This window comes from Protopterus annectens, chromosome 9.part0 (assembly GCF_019279795.1).
Source record: "Protopterus annectens isolate FY-2018-M chromosome 9.part0, PAN1.0, whole genome shotgun sequence".
Classification (NCBI taxonomy): Eukaryota; Metazoa; Chordata; order Ceratodontiformes; family Protopteridae; genus Protopterus; species Protopterus annectens.
In genome coordinates, this window is record NC_056743.1 from 740425840 (window position 1) to 740449062 (window position 23223).

General features: G+C 41.2%; 1 protein-coding gene across 1 annotated transcript in view; it reads left to right on the plus strand.

Annotated features, from left to right (window-relative positions):
* The first annotated feature begins 14880 nt into the window (after nt 1–14880).
* Nucleotides 14881–23223, plus strand: part of LOC122810583 (glycogen [starch] synthase, muscle-like) — a 166921-nt gene continuing 158578 nt past the window's right edge. Inside the window, exon 1 of the mRNA XM_044082160.1 lies at nt 14881–14943. Coding sequence (XP_043938095.1) covers nt 14881–14943 — 63 coding nt within the window. The remainder of the gene's footprint in view (nt 14944–23223) is intronic.

Consider the following 23223-nt stretch of genomic DNA (forward strand, 5'->3'; position numbering starts at 1 on the left):
GGTGAGGAACTTTTGTGGGCTCTCCAGCTGCTGCAAGTGTCGGGTCAGATGCATTCCGAATGGGGCATTGTACTCAATCATTGGTCTGATGAGTGATGAGTAGAGGGAGAGAATGACCTCCCTTGATCTAGATGAGAATCCCTTCATGATAAGGTGGGCAATGTAGAAGGTCTTCCTAACTACTTTAGCTACATGGGTGTCGAATGACAGACTACTATCAACCTGGGTCCCCAGGTCCCTGATAACTTCTTCTGTGCTCAGTGGATTGCCACCTATTTGGTAGCTAGGGGTAACCTTGTTTTTCCCGAAGGGTATGACTATGCATTTTTTGGCATTTAACTTTAGGCCATGGCTCTGGCACCAGTTATCCGTTTCTGTGAGACCCTTCTGAAGGATATCTGTGTCAGATGTGTTTTCTACTATGGAGTTTGCAGTCATCTGCAAACTTTGTCAGCCATAACCCTCCTGTGTTTGCTTGTACTTGAAGTAGATGCCAAACAAGTGGGCCAGGACTGAGCCCTGTGGGACACCACTTGTGACAGGCTTTGAGTCTGACATGGCGCCAGCAACTCTGAACCTGTGGGTTCTGTCACTCAGCCAGTTTGCAACCCATCTTGTGATGTATGGGTTAATATTTAAGCTGATGAGTTTTTCAATGATACCCGAGTGGGGTATTGTATGCCAGATCGAGGTAGGCTGTATGGACTGCCTTTCCTCATCAATGGCTTTGGTGACTGTTTCGAAAAAGTCAACCAAGTTTAAAAGGCATGATCTGCCTTTGACAAAGCCAAACTGGGTTGAATCCAAAGTCTGCAAATTCCCTATGTCTTTATTTATGAGGTCCATTATGATCCTCTCCATGGCTTTGCAGATAAGGCTTGTCAAGCTAATGGGCGGTAATTTCGCACCGCCTTTGTGAAGTGGGACCACAGTTGCAGTCGCCACCCTGGGTAACGTATCCAGAGGTAAGACTTTGATTAAACAGCTGTCCTAGCTGTGGGTTTAATTCCTCATTGAGTTTGTGGAGCACACAGCCGGGGACACCATCAGGTCCCATGGATGCTGTGTTTTTGCTTTGGAGAGCAGTTCTCACTTGGAGATGTTTGGGGGCTGCAATCATTTGGTATAGATCTCTCCTTTGTTGCACTGAACCTGTCAGCCAGTATGTTGGCAATGTCCGTAGGATCAGTAATCTTCACATCATTTTGAACTAGTTCTGAGCATATCTGGGAGTTTCCTCCCAGGTTTCTAACATAGCTAAAGAAGGCCTTATGATTGTCTTTTGAGTTTTAGCTATTTTTCTCTCAAAATTTGCTTTGGATGATTTTATGAGAGCTCTTAGTTTTTACTTATAGTGATCAAGGGTGTCTTACTTTTTAAGGATTTTGCTCTATCTTGTAGTAGTTTCCTCCTTTTGTTGTAGTTTGTTTATGGCTGGGGTCCACCAGACTGGAAGAGTCTTTGTTTTGCTTGGGATTGCCTTATCCATGCAGTCCTGCAGGTGCTGGTAGAAGGCATTTGTAAGTGATTCAATGGCTTGTGTACTGTTTTCCTTAAAGGAGACCACACTAGTCTTTAGAAGTGTGAAGTCTGCTTCGAGAAGTTCTTTACTGTGGTCTTTTTATTTCAGGTGGGGATGATGAGATCAAGTATGTTATCTCCTCTTGTGGGGATGGTGACTAGTTGTTCCATGGCATTTGAGTTTATGAATTCCAGGAACTTGAGTAGTGTTCCCAGTCTATATTAGGGTAATTGAAGTCGCCTAGTATGATGGTGTTTGGTGATACATTTATCCCCTCTAGTGTTTTCAGGAAGGCCATGTGAGGTTCCTGAGTTTGTGAGGGTGGCCTGTAACATGCTACAATTTGCAGAGCAGTCTTGCCTATGGTTAATTGCACCTGGATGGTCTCCGATGCATCAGGTAAAACCTGATAGTGCTGGGGTGCTCTCAGGAGCCTTGAACCAGGTTTCTGTCACAGCACAGACATCGATGTTCTCCATACTGAGAAGGGCCTCAAGTGCGTGCATTTTGAGATTCAGACTTCTGGCATTGAGCAGCATTACCTTGTCCAGCATGTCATCCCAGGCAGACAGACACTGGATCCCCTTTGAATGACACCAGTGTTTAAGCCAATTGTTAAAGCTGATCATCTTATCTCTGTATTGTGGCATCATTCTTGGTGAAGGTAGGATACTGCTCAAGGTCACGGTCATACCTGCCTGGGCTACATAATCAGAGAGCTCCTCAATGTCTCTTTTCATGTAGTCACACCAGTGTGGACAATCACTTGTTGAGAGACCTGAGTGCTCCGACAGGCAGCTTACTGTGACCTTCTCCTTACTCAGTCTGGTGGTGTGTCTGACTATGGAGTCACCAATGACTAGTGTGTCTGGCATTTTGTTTGGCCTTAAGGGCTGTTACTGTTTGACACTCTGACTGTGAGGTCTATGTGTTGCAGGTGATGTGTTCTGAGGTGGTGGTTGTTTGGGTGTCTGCTTTTGTGGCCTCTGCTGTTTTGGTAGATTTTTGATCAGAGCCTCAGTATGTCTTTGTGTGTTTATGTGTATGATTTGAGGTTGTGATGGTACTATGTGAGACTGGGTCTATAGTGTGTGTGGTAACCTTCTCCTCCTGACTGGTCTTGCCAGTCCTATGTTGAGAGAGCTCAGCCTCCAGTTTGGCTGTACAGTTGCATCTCGCATGTATTTGTGTTTTGTGGGAGGAGGTTCACCAGCTGAGTAGGAGAGGACACTAGCAACTGATCCCTCGACATGCTAGAAGGAATAGACAAAAGAGAAATGGGGTTTGCCTTTTGGGGTACTATCTATGACAATCAAGGTACTAAGTACTGTAGGAGCAAGTGCTAGGTTTAACAGATAGAGAATAGTCTACTTGGAGTCAAGTAGAGATGATCTTTTTAGTTATAGGATACGCTGATTAGATTAGTAGTATAGTTCGAGGAAGGTAGTTTTAAGGGAAAATTTGAAGAGTGGAATTTAGGTAGCCCTAATAGTTTAAATCAACAGTAGCAGCTCAAGCGCTAATCGCTACTAAACAAGCAGCGTTTTAGCGTTTTATATCAGGGGCTGAAAGAAGCTAGCCACTGGCCCAAAGCGACCAATAAACTACAAGTTGCTGGCTGAAACCTCACAAAACTGGACCAACAGGCAGCTCAATGCTTCCCACTCCCACTGGTAAGCAAGGGAACTTCCTCTCTTCCAAATTAGGTAAAGAATCAGCAACAGGAACTGCAAACAAAGCCCAGGGATCAGCAAGCTCTGAAACTGGACTATTCTAGCTTAGTAAGGAAAACAAGAGATATTTTTTTTTTTTTTTTTTTCAGAAAACAAGCAGAAACAGATACAGTAAACACTTATAAATGCTATAAATCGGCTATCACAGCCTACACAAACAATTTGCAACAGTTACAGATTTTAAAAGTAACAAACTGAGAAACAAGTGCAAAAACAGAATAAATGCAGAAAAAACAATAACAATGCATCAGCAAGCAGGCGAAATACACCTGCTTGGTTTAAGGAGCAGACCTTGCCAGACCATGTCAAATCAAAGTTATTAGACGCTCCTGTGAACAAGGACTGACTGTTTGGCACCAAAGCAGTAGAGGTTCTTAAAAAGATGGCAGAAAAAGCTAAATCTATGCAGACAGTTAAAAAATTCTTACAAGTGCAGCCACCTAGATTCAGTAGGCATTGCCCCTCGAAGCAATGGTCCTTTCCAGCCCCCTCCAGGCCATCTCAAACTAGACCCAGGGGAAACAGACCACCCAGTCTTGGGGTATGCAGAGATCTAAGCAATGGAGTGCCCCCCCTCCCCCAAAAGCAGGGAGTGCTAGGCCACTTCCCTACGGTAAGACCTCACAATGACTTCTCTTCTCCACTCCCCACCGCTGCCCAGTCACTTGTGGCCGTAGGATGAAACTTGCCCTTCATGGAAAAATCTGGATGTCCATCACCAAAGACTGATGGGTCCTCAACATTGTATCCCAGGGGTACAAATTCTACTTCCACTCTGTCAACCCCAAAAGGGTTCCCAGATCTTCCTCCAAACCAGTGGGCAGAGGCACAAACCCAAGTCCTATCCCTGCTCTCTCTCAGGGCTTTTCAACCGTTTCTGGAGGAACAGATAGGTCGAGGATTCTATTCCAGACATTTCCTGGTACCCTATCCTGGATCTTGCTATCCTCGACACCTTCCTGGTGGTACCAAAATTCAAAACGCTCAACCTGCAACAGCTTCTACCTGTGCTAGCCAAGGATGCCTAGTTAGTCATCTTAGACTTGAAAGAAGCCTATCTGCAGATCCCTGTAAGGTAGTCTTGCAGGAAATATCTAGATTTGAGGGCAAGATCTATGCATTATCAGTTCTCGGCACTTCACTTTGGCTTCTCCACTGATCCCAGAGTATTCACAAAATACGTGGCTCCAGCCATTGCTTACTGCAGGCAGAGAAATATTCAAATGTGCACGTACTTGGACGACTGCCTGATGCAGCCGGATAGTCAGGCATTGCTGTTGCAGCACCTGACATTTATAAAGAACCTTCTCACATCCTGGGATACACCATCAACAAAAAGAAATCAAAACTAGTGCCCAGTCAAAAGATTGTATTCCTGGGAGCAAGCTTGGCCACAGCATCCCAGAAAGCATTTCTCACTTCAGAAAAGCAAGTCTTTCTGACAGATTACTTCACTCTATATTGGCCAGCAGAACCCAGCTATCCGCAAGGAAAATCCTGCAGGCCCTAGGGTTCATGGCCTCATGCATCCTACTAATTCCGTATGCCAGACTGCATATAAGGAAACTTTAAAGGTACTTAAAAAGTCTTTGGTGCCAACATTCTCAAGACCTGGAAACAGTCATTCCTGTCACACCCTAAGGACAGACTTTCTTTGGTTGGCAGCAGCGTGCGACCACAACAAGGGATTGCCCTTGACTCGACCCCATGCCGCCAAGACCCTAACCACAGATGCATCAGACTATGCCTGGGGAGCACCCAAGAACGGCAGATGCATCCAGGGCCACTGGTGCCCAAGTCAAATTCATCTGCACATCAACCAAAAAGATATGCTAGCTGTACAGCATGCCCTGACAGCTTTCAGATCCATACTCTCTCCAGGACAACTGCTAATCAAAACAGACAACACCACAGTTATGTGGTACATCAACAAGCAGGGGGGAACACACACGCACCCACTCTGCAGGTTCGCCATGGCTTTGTGGAACACGGCCTTGGACAAGCAAGTCCATCTGCAAGCTCAATTCCTGCCAGGCAAACAAAACTGATCAGCAGAAATCTCCTAGACCCACATGAGTGGCAATTACAGCCCATCACCTTCAACCTTCTGATTCAGAAATGAGGGACCCTAGAGGTGGATCTCTGCCACCCCCAGCAACCACCGGCTCAGCAGATTCTGCACCAGGATCCCTCACAGCAGGGCCTGCAAAGTGGATGCCCTATCCTTTCAGTGGGTAAATCTCTCAATCTATGCCTTTCCTCCTCTGCCCATTCTCCCAAGAGTATTACTCAAAATAAGACAGGACAGACCAAGGACAATTCTGATTGCCTTGGACTGGCCACGCCAGCACTGGTACCCACTCCTGTGCAGCCTGACACCGGTGCTACCATGGCACCTATAGCAGAACCCATCCCTGCTCTCTCAGCAGGAGGGACAGATTTTGCATCTGCAACTGCAGACTCTAAATTTTGCAGCCTGGCTTATTCCTTGAATTTTCCCTCAGCATTCCTAAGAAAGCAGGTACTGGATGTCATTCTTGAAGCCAGAAGACCCAGTACAAGGAAATACTATGCTAAGTGGAAAAGGTACTGCTCCTGGATTCAAGCCGAAGGAGAGGACACAACTCTGCCCTCCCTGCCTCTAATACTCTATTACTTAGCAGATCTACTCCACATAGGCCTGTCTTTCTCATCCATTAAGATACATGCCTCAGCCATTCGGCTCATTTCAACACTGAACCCACCTCTCTTCTCTCACCCTCTTAAACAATTCCTCAGAGGGGCGAACAACTTAAGGCTGCCAAGGAGAGCACCCACCCCTGCTTGGGACCTTAACTTTGAACTGAAAAAGCTCACCTCCCCCCCCCCCCCCTTTGAACCTGCTGTGTCAGCAGAGTTAAAATTTCTCTTATGGAAAACAGCCTTGCTTCTGGCCAACACTTCAGTTAGAAGAGTGTCTGAGCTACAAGCACTCATGGCTGTGGAACCCTTCATTTATTTTCCATGCTGACAGGGTTTCCCTCAGGATTAACCCTTCGTTTATGCCTAAAGTGGTGTCCAGTGTGGCTTTCAACAAATCCACCCATTTGCCAACCTTCTTCCCTAATCCTCAGAACAAAGGGGAAAGGATCCTCCACTACTTGGATGTGCACAGACAGCTTAGATTCTACCTTGATAGGACTAAGTCTTTCAGAAAATCTGACCAGTAACTAGTCAGCTTTGCAACAAGGGCAAAGGGCAAGGCCATTTCAAAACAGTCTCCAAATGGATAGCACACTGCATCCATTTCTTCTACAAGCACCATGGGAAAATCAACCCCTCAAGGGGTCAGAACACACATTCCACTAGGGCAACATCTCCCTCTACAGCGTTTCTCAGGGGAGTCCCTATGTTAGTCCTAAATAACCTTAAGAATTTACCTTGTATGCCTTTAGTCAGAAACACTCCGGGATGTGAAAACAGAAATTTTATTCTTACAGCACTGGGAATTATTCTTCATAATTCTTGATGAAGCATTCTCGCTTTACGTACAAAAACTGTAATTTTATACATTTTTTTATCAAACTGCTCATGCAATTTAATGACGTTATAATGGCTTTGTCCTATAGAAAACTTTACAAATGTTCTCATCTCTTGTGATTTTCGCTTTAGACTTCACGTGAACACCTTCCTATGCATAATTCACCTGCTTCCAAATGGTCTTGTTTCTGACCCTGGATGTTTCAAACCTGCTTTAGCAACAATACACTCTTAGCCTGGAGGAGTCAGGCTAACAAATTCCTTTTTGTATAGCTACATGCCTCACTTCATGCAACATGTACTATTCTCTCTTTTTACATACTAAAAGAATGCAGTAAAAAAACAGCAAAACATATGTGGGCTTATGAAGCTGTATTTTTCCCAGCCCTGCATACAAATTATATTTGCTTTTTAACAGTCAGATTATAGCATCATTAAACTGAAATTAATGTACATTTTAATAAGCTGGTCTTGTCCCATAACAGTTTTCTCCCTCTGACACTATCAGACACCATCAGTGTCATATCATATAATTATATTTTTATTTTTCTTAACTTGATAAAATACTCCTCAGCGTCATAGTAGTCATAATCATTTTTTGTCAAAATAGAACTGTCATTGATTTGTGCATGCAGTGGCATTTCATGTGCAGGTGAGGTTAAACATCTTGTAAACACCGCCTTTAGAATAGAAAATGCTAAAATTATTAAAAATATAATAAGTACAATGACAATACCCTGGATTATGCTAGTTCCCAGGTTGCCAAAAATACTTCCCAGCCACCCAAAAAGTGTCCAACTTTTGGATGTGCTGTCCAACTCTTTGGCCCTTTGTTCCATGAAGTTTGCCAGATCTTCCTGTTCATCATGATGTTCACTAATTATATGAACAGCAACGTCTCCCTATGAGGGCGCATGACCACCCCCTTTGCAGCAAGCATTATGCCAAGTGCCATTCAATTCTTTAGCACCACAGTTCACATTTCAGTCATTTCTCGATTTGCCATCTTGATGTGATGTGAAGTTTCGTTGGCCACCTCCTGTAGAATTTTAGCAAGTATGGTGATTTCAAGCATTGTCTTTTGTACTCCATACCCAGGATTAAAAACTGAAAATACTTGCTTAGTCCAGTGGATTGCTCGCTTATTTCTCAGTCTACCTGCTGGTGGGTGTTCGAAATGTTGAATAGCAGGAGTAATATAGCCTATAGAGCAACATCCAGACCAGCCTGTAGGCAATCGGGTAGGCATGATTACCACAGATGCAGTAACGGTCACTTATGCCCATGGATTGCCCACAGTCATAGCTTTTTAAGTGCAAAGAGTCTAACAAACTTTCATGCCTGGTGTCATTACATTTTTTTTCCCTACTGGTACAGTCCCATTTCTGTCTCCATGTTGTGTGGTTGCAAGTTGGAGAGACAACCTTTGAAAAATCAGTTACTTTATGCCATGTTAAGCTGATGTCATTAAGGTCCTTTTCAGATGACACCTGTGATTCAGGGATGGGAATCCCTGCCTTGGAATGATGAGGTATATGCGAACATATCCAGAAGTTTGTTTTGTTTAGATTTTTAGCATATTGCTGAAGGACCAGCAAGAAACCGTTTTCTCTCGACCAGTTTATATGAGAACAGCAGCAGAAACAAAGCAAAAGTACCTGTTGTCACTGGATTCATCATGGACTGCTATTGACCTTCTCACTGGGCAGATTTATCTGTCACACCTCGATCTCCCTCTGTTGGCTGCGATGATTAGTCTGTGGTCCCTACACGACAGGTGGTCTTGCAGTGAGATGGATGGAGCCACGTTGGTAGTCCTGCACAGTGAACTCTGCAGTTACAGTGGTGAGTAGGACCTGGAAAAGCCCCTTCCACCTCGGGCTCAGGCAGTTTTTCCTCTGAAAAGTTTTAACGTAAACCCAGTCACCTGGTTGTAGTTGGTGGCAGGGTTGGTCAGGAGGCTTTGGTAACGCTGCTCTTACTGTTCAATGATATTGCTGCAAAATTTTGAAGAGTCTCCTTCAATAAGAAATCATAGCATCATCTGACAAAGTTAAATCAGCATTTCCCACTGGATGGGTAGCTGGAAGGGCCATGGGTCTCCTCATTAATATTTCATATGGACTCAATTTCCTGGTGGCATTCAGTGAGGCTCCTCATACTCATCGATGCTAAGGGAAGGGCTTCGGGCCACTTTAAGTGGGTTTCAGCACAAATCTTCGAAATTTTATTTTTAAGGGTCCTGTTTACTTTTTCCACTAATCCAGATGACTGGGGATGGTTGGGACAGTAAAGACTCAACTTGGTATTAAAAGCTTTACATAACTCTTTAAACAGATTGTTATTAAAATGAGTTCCTTGGTCACGGTTAACAATGTTGGGTATACCGAATCTCTGTATATAATCTGATAATTTTTTAATAACTGACTGCATCAGCTTTGTGACATGGGTAAGCTTCCACCCATGCTGAGAACATACACACTACCACCAAAATAAATTGTAAATTATTAGTCTTGGGCATCTGGATGAAATCCAGCTGTATAATAAAAGGTCCCCAGGGTGGAGGTAAACATGCAGATTTGCTGTTGGCATGTTTGCTTGTTATATTCCAAACAAATACTAAAATTTTGTACATACTGAAGTGTCAGAGGAGACCTGAGGGGCATACCAACTTTGGGTAATTTGATTAAATAAAGCTGTCTTACCTGTATGGGCTGGTAGATGATACTAGGTAAGGTAGCAAAGAGGTAGGTGCCATCATTTGGCCGTCTGGATGTCGCCATATGCCATCAGATGATTTTTTACATCCATCCTTGAGCCACCTCAGAACTTCTCTCTGTGATGCTTCAGCTTGAAAGGCTGACAATTTTGCAAAACCAAACACATCATTACTCTTGTTGTTTAATGTCAACATACAAAGATGTTAACAGTTCACTACTGCTTGTTTAGCAGCTTGGTCTGCTAAGCTGTTACCTTTTGTAACAACATTTATCACTTTTTGATGTGCACAACATTTGATTACAGACAGTTTTTTTAGCTAACAAAAGTGCATCTAACAATGATTTTATGTACCCTGAATTTTTAAATTGATTTCCTGAAGAGGTTAAAAACCCTCTCTCTCCAAAGTTGTCCAAAGTCATCTACCACCACGAAAGCATAATGGCTGTGTAAAAATATTGGCCACCTTGTCTTTGGCTAACTCGCAGGTTTTTTGTAAAGTCGCTACCTCAGCTATTTGAGCAGAGTGAACACCCTGTAATCTTTGTTGCAGCAGTATTGTTTCCTCGGTGCAGACTGCTATTCCCGAGATCACCTTTCTTGTTTGATCTCTTCCACAGGATCCATCGACAAACAGATGCATGTCAGCATTGGGTATAGGAGTGTCCTTTAAGTCCTCCCTAGGAGAAAGCAAATAGTTAACACACACACAATCATGCTCTTCACCATCCGCAGCAGTAGGCAACAGAGATGCAGGATTTAGAACAGGACAGCGGATCTGAGAAATAGATGGATCAGAAAGAAGTGTAAGTTCATATCTAGTTAGACGTGCAAGATGATACAGAATGAGTGACAGCTACTGCGAGATCATTCCCAAGCACCAACGATTGTGCCAGATTAACTAGAATGGCAGCAGCAGCAACTGCCCTTAAACAAGGTGGATAACCTTTTGCAACAGAATAAAGTGCTGTGCTGTAATAAGTCAATCGACAGTAGTTGTCCCCATGTATTTGGGCAAGTACTTCTTGTGCAAATCTGTTTCTTTCATGACAAAATAAAATAAAAGTCTTATTGTCTGGTAACCCTAAAGCTGGGGCAGTAGCTAAAGCTAGTTTCAAGTTCTGAAATGAGATTTCCTCTTCACTATTCCAAAGGAGAGGCTCTGGTGTATCCTGCTTTAAAAGATTTGTCAAAGGTTTGGCAATTTCTGTATAGTTAGGGATCCACTGTCTACAGTATCCTGTCATGCCTAGGAAAGACCCAAGCTGTCTCTGAGTAGTCGGATGTGGGGCCTTAGATATTGCATCAATACGAGATGGCAACACTTGCCTGCTACCCTGGGAAATTAAATGACCAAGATAACATACCTGAGATGACCACAAGTGTTTGTCTCTAGACACTTTGTGTCCCTTTACTGCAAGGATTGTCAGAAGATGCAAGGTATCCTGCTGACATTGCTGAAAGGAGTTTGTTGCTATTAGTAAATCATCTACATATTGTACTAACACAGACCCACCCGGAAATGTGTCATTCTCCAAATCTTTTTTTAGAATTTGAGAAAATAATGAAGGAGATTCAGTATGTCTTTGTGGCAACAGTGTCCATGTATATTGCTGTCCCTGATAAGTGAAAGCAAACAGAAACTGACTGTCAGGGTGAATAGGTATAGAAAAGAATGCTGAACATAAATCTATCACAGAAAAGTAGCTGTAGGTGGTATGCAACTCAGTATTGTTGCTGGATTTGGAACAACAGGAAAAGTAGGTAGCACTGCATTATTTACAGCCCTTCAGTCTTGGACAAATCTAGAAGTATCCTTTTCCTGGCTTTTTCACTGGAAAAATAGGAGTATTACAAGGGCTTTTAGCTAGTATTATTATTCCTTGATGTATTAGAGACTGAATTACAGGTTTGATTCCCTGCTCTGCTTCTGGCTTTAGTGGATATTGTGGAACTCTGGGGAGAGGTTTTGATGGATTTAATTTTATTATTACTGGTTCTGCTGATTTCAGTATACCTACTTCATTTGCATGCTTAGCCCACAAGTTGGCAGGTACCTGCTGTAGTAACTCCATCTGTCTGTTTCCAGCAGGCTGTTCCTCAGCTTCTGCTAAAACTGCCAGTACATCCCCCTCCGATTCTGTTGGAACATTTAGATTCACCCCTTCTGGGGTACAGTAAATAGTACAACCCAGCTTACATAGCAAATCTCTTCTTAGTAGGTTTACTGGTGCAGTAGTACTCCGAAGAAAAGAATGCTTTTCTTCAATCGGACCTAAAGAAATGGGGATGGGTTCTGAAACAGGATACATAACCGTAGTATTTGTTACTCCAACTGCCTTTACTTACTTTTCTGATACTGGTACTTGATTATTTGAAGTAATTTTTAGCACTGACGTAGTAGCTCCAGTGTCCACCAGAAATGGGGTTTTCTTTTAATTTATTTTCATCTTAACGTAGGGCCCATTTTGATCTATTGGCAGTAGAGGGTTAAGATTCACTTCTGTATTATTTTTTTGACCTAGTCAGTATGGAGCTTCTTGACCCCTTCCAGTCTGAGGAGGTGGTGGAGGAAAAACTGCATTATTATAATTTGGTTGCCACTCAGTCCAAGTATCTTGGCGCCTCTGCATTTGCCTGCGTGGGCACACCCCACTCCAATGTCCTGCTTCTCCACAGTTAAAAGCAATGTATTAGATGAAGCTGGGGGGAGGGGGCACTGCCAGCTTGTTGCCAACCAGCTGCACCTTTTTCCCCTTGACCAGCACTTTTGCTAAATCCTCTAGCAATTCCTCTACCCCTTCACCTGCTTCTACCTCAATCCTTTGGGTTTTCCAGCTGCCTGATTTGTAAAGTTAACCGCTTATCCTAAGTATGCTTCCTTCATTTTTTCTGATACTCTGTACAGTGATTTGCAGCACTTAATAAAGACTCCAAGTCCTTCCCTTGCCAGTCTGAGCACCTGCTTTATTTGATTTTGTGCAGGGGCTTGCGGACCTTTCTCTTCTGGGTCTGGTATTCCTGAATGTCTAGCAAATACTGTTTTAAGGTGACTCAAATAGTCTGCAGGGGCTTCCCCTTTATTTTGTTTACATGCCTGTATTTTAGACCAGTCAGTTCTAACTTGACACACATCTGTAATCTTGTTTAACAATGCTGTTCGTTTATCTATTAATGCATTTCCTATGAGAGTGAAATCTGTTATTTCAGCCTTTTCCAGTAACTGCTTTCTTATTTCATCTGAAGTAACTACCCTCAGCAGTTGATTTAAATCTGCCAAAGTAGGATTGTCATATTCTATTATAGTTTTTAATTCTTCTTTGAATTTTAATGGATCTTCTCTAATATTTGGAAAATATTTTGACATAATATGCAAATCAGCAGGGGTCCAAGGACGATGAAAAAGTTCCCTATTGTTAGCCCCCAAAATTTCCCTGAGAGGTGCCAATAGATCCCCTCCAGAGTTTGTAATCTCTTCTTCTTGTACTCTTGTCATGTGAGCATGTATGGTAAGATGCAGGAGTGTCTAATACTAATGCCCTTGTTGGGAAAGTAGAAGCTTCCTGAGAATGATAGGAAGACCCCCCCCCCCCGACTGCAGATGAAGATTGAACACGGGAACCAGTCTGAGATGTACCAGTATCACGTGAACTGGGTGTCCAGTGGACAGTAGACAAAAAGGTAGGAGTCTGAGAAACAACGGAGTCTTGTACAGGAGGTACCTGTACTGGTGCATATGGGGGTGGGGGAGCAGTAGCTGCTGGAGGATTATTATCCTCCTCAGAAGTTTCTGCTTTTTGGCCATCCTCAGTTTGTTGCAAACCTGCTAAGACAGGATAAAGGGATCCCTTTTTAGTGGTCTGTACTGCCTTTCTAACCTCTCTTACTTGTTGCAACAATTTCTTATTAACATCCTGCAACCCTCTTAATGCCGAGTCCTTTTCCCTTTTAAGTGCTTCACTGTACCAAGAATAAAATGCTGTCATTTGTTTCCCCCCCTTACTTTGCTTTTCTTTTCTTCCAAAATACCTTTCATTGTCAGGAATTTAGTCTTATCATAAGTTCCATTTATTGGAAATACCCCACCAGCACAAGTCTTAGCAAGTTGAAACCAGTCATGGAAATATTTACAACTTTCCTTCCCATAGTTTAAAATACATAAAATATGCAGGTGTTCCCTTTTCAGGGATTTGATCTTGCTTGCTTATCTTTGCTCCCATTTTTCTTATTTTATAAATCAGTAATAAAAATATTAGGCTTACCTTACAACTCCTGGATTCTGGCAATTCCGAACACAGAAAATAACTGTAGTAATCCACACACCATACAAGGAGGGAGGGGTAGGAAGTCTGTCACCTTGCAGCAACAGAGGAGAGGTTTCGATCAGCCTTTTCCCACAGCACCCCCTTGCTTTCGTCCCTGCGTGAGCTCAAAATTTACAGCTCCAGCATTGCAGTCGAGATAACTGGGTGGACAGGTACCGTGTCCAGAACTGACCACTCTTTTGGACCCTCTGAGGGTACTTTCACACAAGTCCCAACGTGCTTTTGGGCTCATGAATTTATTTTAACAACGCATACCTCTACATCCTATTATGCGGTAGGCTCATGAATATAGCCTATGTCCCAGTCATGCTATGGAGTCGTGAACTTGTATAGTCAACGGTCCCAGTCATGCAGTGGGCTCATGCACTTTTGACCGTCTACGTCCCAATTATGCGGTGAGCTCATGAACTTGTTTTAACTTTATTTTTAGCTTTTAACTGTCTTTTCTTTCTCATACATTCATACATTGACAGAATAAAAAAAAATCTCTCCTACTTACCTTTCAAACCTGAGGGTACCGCCCTCAACCCAAGGCGCCTCCTTGTGTTAATTTGTCCTTTACTGTATGTGCACATACATTTACTATACTCATTTACTGTGGGGTCCTCCCACTATTACTTGTATATCTTACAACCATTCAGTCAAACAAAAACACAGTCATGCATTTATTCTACAAACACAGTCATTCACTTATTCTACATTTTGCTAAAATTGTCTGAAAGAGAGACATGAAAAAAAACACAAATCAACCCTTTTCCCTTACAAAATAATTTCCCTGCCAAGGCTAGTATGTTTGCACACCCTGAATAGCTGCAAGTATGAGTCTGACTATTCCATGCAAAGCAGTGTGGAATTCACAGTAAATCTGTGATGGGCCCTATTCCAGAACTGCAAACAAACCTCACTTTCGACACAGGAGCCAACTGTGAAAACATAGTAAATGTCAAAGAAACCGCAACGGTTCCAAGCACGGCTTAGTTCAAAATATTTAATGGGTACAAAAAATACACAGGATAAGCCCTTTCACGGACCAAAGCTCCGCTTCATCGGACCATAGTAAAGCATGACGGCAGTTAATCAACATTTAAACCTGTTTAATCCAATACAAATCAAGTTTGAGAGTGATGTAATAATTGGCATTAATTAATACAAATGTACAAAATATATATATATATATATATATATATATATATATATATATATATATATATATATAAATATATAAAACTTGTAGTTACTGATATGGTTGGACTGATAGATGAGAATAAATATAACCATTTCATTCATAAAAAAACTTCCTTACATATTTGGTTAAAAACTCAAACATCCTAATAAAAAACCTTGGTGTTTGACTACATAACATCTGATTCAACTTATTTAAAATCTACTAATGCTTCAATGGTCTAGCTCTTAAAAATGGTTTAAGCGAAACTCTGCTGTTTAAACCAGGATAACTGTCAGCGTGTAGTTTTAGTATCCACTTCTGCTTAACAGATTCAGTTCTGTTGTTGAGGTCTCCCCCTCTTAACATTGACATGTAAAGTTTTTGCAACAAAAAACTTAAACCTATGTTCACAGCCTTCCTTCATCACATGCATAGCTAGGGCATTAGACTCTTTAGAGTTCCTGATGTAGGGCAGATAGCCTAGTATGAACCTATGATGTCACGAAGATGCTCTAAAATCCTATCTTTGAAGGGTCTGTTCGTTTTGCCAATATAATATGCATAGCATGTCGTACAAAAACTAAAATACACTAGATTCTTGGTATGGTAGTCAGCATAAAAATCAATATTAATAACAAAACCTAGCTGTGGGTGTGTAAAATTACCTCCTGAATAGATATGCGCACAAGCTGTACATCTTCTACAGGTGAACATGCCCACTCTTTCTGACTGCATGAGTGTTATGTTTCAGGGGTCTATAACATAGTTGTTTCTTAAAGATCTATTACTTCTAAACGTAAAATTTGGTTTATTATTGATAACACCTCGTAACTACTGTTAATAAAATGTCCCAATTTGTCTTAATGACATCACATTCTGTTCCAGAACTGCCCTGCAGCAATACCAAAGTTCAGATCCAGAGAACGGCACTAAATTGTTAGTCATAAATAAAATTAAGAATTTACCTTGTATGCCTTTAGTCAGGAACAACACTTCAGGATGTGCAAACAGAAATTTTATTATTACAGCGCTGGGAATTATTCTTCATAATTCTTTATGAAGCATTCTCACTTTACATACAAAAACTGTAATTTTATACATTTTCTTATCAAACTGCTCATGCAATTTAATGACGTTATAATGACTTTGTCCTATAGAAAACTTTGCATATGTTCTCATCCCTCCTGTTTTTCACTTTAGACTTCACGTGAACACCTTCCTATGCATGATTCACCTACTTCCAAAGGGTCTTGTTTCTGACCTTGGATGTTTCAAACCTGCTTTAGCAACAACGCATTTTTAGCCTGTAGGTGTCAGGCTAACGCATTCCTTTTTGTATAGCTACATGCCTCACCATGCAACACGTGCTATTCTCTGTTCTTACATACTAAAAGAATGCAGTAAAAAACAGCAAAACTTGTGGGCTTATGAAGCTGTATTTTTCTCAGCCCTGCATACAGATTATATTTGCTTTTAACAATCCTATTATAGCATCATTAATAAACTGAAATTAGTATGCATTTTAATAAGCTGGTCTTGTCCCATAACACCTACCAGGGCCATCCTGGAAGCTGCTACCTGGAGTTCTGTACACACCTTCACCAAGCATTACCACCTGCCCATCTTTTCCAAATTCAAGACAGGTTTTTTCAACAGCAGTCCTGCAAGGCATTCTAGCCAGCACCAACTCTTCTTGACTGCCTCCACTCTTCAGCTTTGGGAATCTACCCAAGTGTGATGACTGCAACAGTGAAACACGAAAAATAGTACAATTGCGTGCACTTGCCATAAATGTAGATGTTCAAGTGTATTCACTGTTACAGTCCTGGTTTCTCTCCCTCCAGCCCTCTCTATTTCTCTCTCCTCTCCTATGCCTTCTACTCACCCCTTTCATAGGTTTTGGTATTGGTATTTACTTTTTACTGGTGGTGGTTTCCTCCACCATAACCTAGCTCCCCATTTGTGGGGCTCCTGACATTTGGGGCAAGAAAAACTGATGTAATGGTGTCTGCTGCCTGTTTTTATACCCCTGACGTCAGTCCTGGAGCGACAGCAACCGACACAGAAATACTAAGTCTCTGGTATTCGGGCCGACTGAGGGCTACCTGCAGGCAGATAACCTACGTGTGATGACTGCAACAGTGAATACACTCTTAACATCTACATTTATGTTAAGTGTACACAACTGTACTTTCTGGTGTACCTAGATAGAAGTCTCTGAGCAGGCTAGCCAAGTGCATCATCACTGGGTATGTTTCTGAGGCTGAGTAAATTCAAAGACATTGGTATTATCACTCTTTGACTTCAGTAATTACTTTGCACTCTGTGCTGCACGTTCAGCTAATCCATTTGATTGTGGGTATTCTGGACTACTAGTAACTTGTACAAAGTCCCAAATTTCTGAAACAAGTGATGGGTAAATTGGGTACTATTGTCAGAAATAACTGTGTGGATTACCATGGACTGAGAAATGACATTTCAACTTGGTAATTATAGCAGTGGACGTTAAGTTAGGTAGCAAATTGATATCAAATCAATTTGAATAAGAGTGTACCAACATTAAGTAATGCTGATTGTTCCACTAGAATATATCAGTGGCTACTGTTGACCAAAGTTGTTCAGGAACTTGACTTAGCTGAAGTGGTTCTTTTTACAAATGCGGTTCAGTTTTGCATACTGAACAAGAAGAAAGCACTTTATCAATATCTTTTGCTAGAGAAGGCAAAAATACCAGTCCTCTCGCCCATTTGGTAGCTTCGGAACGTGGGTGACCACGATGCAATATCTGTATATATTCACAGTTGTAAGGAAGCAGGAACAACAATTTTAGGAGCTTAAAAATGCCATCTTCCTTCAATATCTCATCTCTGTAAGGAAAATAAGTTTGCGCTAAAGGTGGTACACTAGATTGCTTTGATGGCCATCCATTATTAATGAAGTTGAGCTTTTGCAAAATGGGATCAGTCTTTGTATGATCTCTCAGCTCATCATGTCTCATGGTAGAAAAATTACGCACTTGCATGACATCAAAATTCTCTGCATTAAGCTGTTCCATTGTATTTCTGGGCAATCTGGATAAGGTATCAGACAGATAAAGAGGTCTGCCTTTTGTATAGACCATTTTGAAGTTGTACTTGAGAAATATGATCATTATTTTTTGTAATCTCGCTGGAGCTGAATGCATAGGCTAATAGTGACTAGAGGTTGGTGTTCAGTTTTAATCTGAATAGCTCGACCATAAATATAGCCATGAAACTCTGAACATGCAAATACTATTGCCAAAGTTCTTTCTCAATCTGTGCATAGATTTCTAGATGCATGGGCTGCTGGTCTACCTTCTTGAATAACTGCACCAAGCCCAAATCTTTAAGCATCACAGGAGAGAGTTACTGGTTTATTGACATCATAGTATCTTATTGTAGGTGGGGTGGTGGCAATTTTCTGCTTAGGGTCTTCAAATACTCTCTGGTGCTTTTCCAACCAAGACATTTTCTGCCTGTCAGTTCTCTCAAAGGCGCTGTCAACTCAATGAAGTCTGGTATAAGCTTACCTAAATTGTTGACCATACCAAGAAAATGTTAAAGAACTTGAACATTATCTGGTGCTGGCATCTCTAGAATGGCTGCTTGCTTGGACGGGTTTGGTCACAAGCCAGTGCTAGTAAATAAAATGACCTACATATGTAACTTCTGGTAGTCTTAATTTGCACTTCAGAGGACTGAGCTTCAAGCTCACATCATGTGCTGTCTAGAACTTTCCTAAGGTTTCTGCCATGCTCTGCTTCACCATTGCCTCCAACCAATAAATAATCTGCTAGGGAGGGGTGGCTAGTTAGTTAAGGTGGTTGCCTGCAAACACAAGGTACAGGGTTTGTGAGTCTCTCAAAGGATAATGGCTGGGCAAAATAAAATGTAAGCAAGGGCAGTTAGCTTAGTACTAATCTATGAACCTATGAACCTATTATGGCACAAGGATAACCTGAAAAAAATTGCTCCATTGCACGCTGAAAGACTTCACTTGCAGAATTTATTTAAAATGGCATCCTGAGAAATCTACATCTTCCAAGTGGAGTACTCAGAGTAGTCTGTAGTAAAGATTTGCGATCAGGCATCAGTTGGCAAAAGGAACTTTTTGCATCCGACAGAAAAAAAACAGTGGCATTCTGTATTAAGGCTGTGACTTCCTTGACTGCACTCATGGAATGATGTAGTATCTCTAATGCTTTGTTCAAATCTCTTGGATCAGTGCATATTCTAAATTCGTCTGAGCCTTTTTTGTGGGCTGCTGCCATGGATGACACCCATTCAGTTGGTTCTGAAATGGGAAATTACACTTTGCTGCACCATTTTATCTAACTGAACCTTGACTTTTTGTCCTGCATAGGTATTGGAAGTCTCCTTGCTGGTATGACCACTGGACTGACCTCTCTGTCTACTTTTTGGAATACACAACTGGAAGTTGGCCTAGCTTGTTGCCGAACACATCAGCATACTCTGAGAAAATATCACTGAAGCTGGAACTGGGGCATGTGCTTACATGATGGAATTCTTTGGTAAAAGAAAGCAGTTTCATTCTCAAACTGTCTCCGAGACCTAATAATGACTGCACAGGTCTTTGTACTACATAAAATTGCAAGCTATAACTGTTCCCAGGCAAAGAGCATGACAACATTACTGAAGCTTCAGTTTGAATCTCATCACCTCCATAAGCAACAAGCTTCGCACAATTGCCCAAATTAAGTTGCTCACCAGCGCTCACTTTAGCAAATGCTTCTACTGACACTATATTACACTTTGAACCATTGTCTACTTTGTGCTCTCTGGGTATCAGGACAGTACGAAATACTTTGTTCCTTGTTAATAAATCTACTGTATCGTTCTCTGCCAATAAATCTACCATATTAACCCGTTCACAGACTACTGATACACCATCTGTATAGAAAGTAGGGTTGCAGCTCTCTATCTGACCAACTTGCTTTTTTAAGTGACCCTTTATAACTGTGCAAGGTTTACTAGATTTACAAAACTTTTGAAAATGGTTCAATTTTTTACACTTCTGGCATTGCTGACCAAATGCAAAGAATTTTTCTCTTTTAGACTCCTGATTGGCACCACAATTGCTACAGTTAACAGTAAGGCTTGATTTGGGTTTTGCTGATTCACCCTTGTACTGCACTGAGCATGTCCTTCTCACTGAACTAGTCTTAGAACTTGCTGGAAAGCTGTGGGTTTTACCTGCCACCTGTAGGGGTTACAGCTGCCATGTGCTTAGGCCTGCTTCTGCTAGCAAGGTGTTGCGTTCTGTCTAGCTTTGCTCTGGAGCCTGATGAAACCATGCTCTTTATCACTTGCAAGCATACTTGTGTGCCTTTCTGTAACTTAATGGATTTGACAAATCTCAATAGCTTTGCTCGGCATTAAATGACTTTCACGAAGCAAAATCTTACTCACTGAAACACTATTAGTACCACACATAAATAAGCCTGTCCTTTTAATAGCTCATCTTTTAAATTCCCAATCCTACACGTTTTAGCTTTGTTTCTCAGGTCAGTAATATAAGCTGCAAAAGGTCCTCCTGGCCTTTGATCTCTTGTGTAAAACAAATGCCTCTCTAATGTTGCATTTTTGTCTGGGGGTTGCACATTTCCCTGAATTTGCATTTCAGGCACTTGGGGGTCTTCCCTTGATTCAGCCTGTAGGGACAGTATGACTGTTTTCCCCTTCTCCTCCATATACTGCTGGTGCATACACAAATGAGCACTCTTTTTTCAATGACCTCGGACCCAGCTAAGTTTAGCAAATTGAATGGCTTGGTGCTTGTTTCTGTGTCCGAATAAGTTGCTTGTGTAAAATATCATACTTTTGCTCAAATATTCTCCAGTTGTCTGCAATATTCTGATGAATTTCAAGTGACTTGGTCTGCGAAATGCCTCTGCCATATTAACACATACCAGTGAAGTTTTTTGCAAGTATACACAAACACACATACATATGCCAGAAATTTATGCCAGTACTTTTAACTATGCCCAATAGCGCAATAAGCCTGTGAAAAACTGAACTTAGCAAAATAAGTCTCCTGGGCACAAAAATGCTCTTGAAATCTCTGCACTGAAAGAAATAGTCTCATCAGTGTAAGAAACATTTCAAAATAACTGCACTGTGTGAATAAACTGGGCAGATGCTCAGAGTAAAAAACATTTTGAAGTAACTGCACTTTGCGAATAAACAGTACAAAGCACACAAATTTTCCCAAAATGGCTGTACTTTGCTAAGTAACTCTACAGTGCAAGAAACGCTCTGTAATGGTGACACTCTGCGAATAGACAACCCAGCACAAGAACCTTTTGTAAGTGCCTGTATTTTGAATGCACTTTACGAAATAGTTGCACTTTGCACACAAACTGGTTGGAATAAATGCACAGTAATAAGCACACACTGTAAGCACTTTTACACACAGATACTTTGAGTAACTATAGTTATTCCCTGAATAGCTTCAATCGGTGAAAAACAGTAGTTTATGCTAAAACACAGTATCTTGCCAAAAAACATGCAGTTGCTTTGCTTTATTTATGCTTAATGTGCCCTTTTTTTCCCTTTATCGCATTTGTTTTGCTCGTTTAATCTTTTTTTTCATGCCCATTATGCTTTTCTTGTGCTCTTTTTGCTGTAAACGTGCTCATTTTACTTTAAACATGCTAGTTTTGCAATTCTAAGGTAATTCCAAACCCCTTATTTGCTTTTCTGATTATCGTTTTATCAAATATCTTAATTTTAAACTTTACGTTCAATTAATAAACTTTTTGTGCCTCTCGCTAGCTTAATGTGTTCTGTGCTCTAGTAATGCTCCATTTTATCTTTTTAATATAATAAATTGTTGGTGCAAGTTGTCAGTACCTTTAATTCGTTTCTGGCCCATTTTTGTACTCCATTCACTTATTTTACATTCACTGTGAACTCTGCATCTCGTAGCTCTAAACAGTAGTCTCAGAATCCCTGTTCTGTCACCCTGTCACTCGTCTGGTCAGGATAAAACAGGCAAACATATGTGGGTTCAAGCAGCTTTATTATGTACAAACACATCAGGATTGAGGCTTAATAATTTTAACCTAGATAAACTTGTAAACTAGCTATGCCACTTCTAAGTGCTAACTCTCGGGCTGCACTCTCAGAATGGCACTTAAGCTAGCACATGCTTGCTGTTTATATGAAAGTGCTGTCCTTGAAGTGCTACTTAAAGGTACAAAACACACACGCACACACACTGTTCTACAATATATATTGCTGTATGTCATATAACCTAAGCAACATTACATAAACTATTCAGTTCCTGTCCACTTTCTTTTTAAAACAACAAACATTTCTGCTCATGTCATAAGTGATGGCTTAATCATACATTTATATAAATAACAAACCACACCAAAGCAGTCCTAGTTGCAAGCATTTTACATCACAAACCATACTGACACACTCCCAGTTACAAACATTATACATCACTTATTTACCCAATCATTTTCAGTCAAATATTACATAGCTCATTTAAATCCTGCCTTCTTTTAAACCTCATTCCGCCCCTGTATGTTTTCACAATTCCCATTTTTTCCTGTTTAGATCTTTAGAAAAGATAGGAGCAAACTAAATTCCAGTTGTTTTATCTCTGTTGCTATATTCACTACTACTAATATAATTAGTTTTGATTTGGATTTCCATTTTCCAATTGCTTTTTTGCAGCCACCATAATTAGACACAACAAGGCCTTACATGTGTAGTCAATTCTGATTCTGTATTATAGCTCAAAAAAATCTCCCTCATCACACCAATCCGTGCATCCCGTCTGGAATCCTTCAAGTCCACCAACCCACCGCACTCCCAGAAAATATGTTCCAAAGTACTTCCTTCTATCCGTCATATCTCCAGCATTCTGTCTACCTGAGGAAAATTTCTATGGAGTGTTCTTTGGATAGAAAATATCTGTGTAAACATTTCCAAGCAAAAATCCTAAATCTTCTAGATTTTGTTGCAGATTTGGGAGACCTACATATATCCTCCCATGTTTTTTTGTTTTTTTTTGTGAATTGCTTATCCAGTCTTTCTTCCCATTCCTTTCTGAACTCCTCCGTTTGATTTTTATAGTTATCATGCAGTATTTTTTATGCTGTACCAATTATTCCTTTTTTAATGGCAGCATCTGTTCTAGATTCTACTAAAACCTCTACAGTGCTGGTGTTTTTGTTTAGGACCCCCC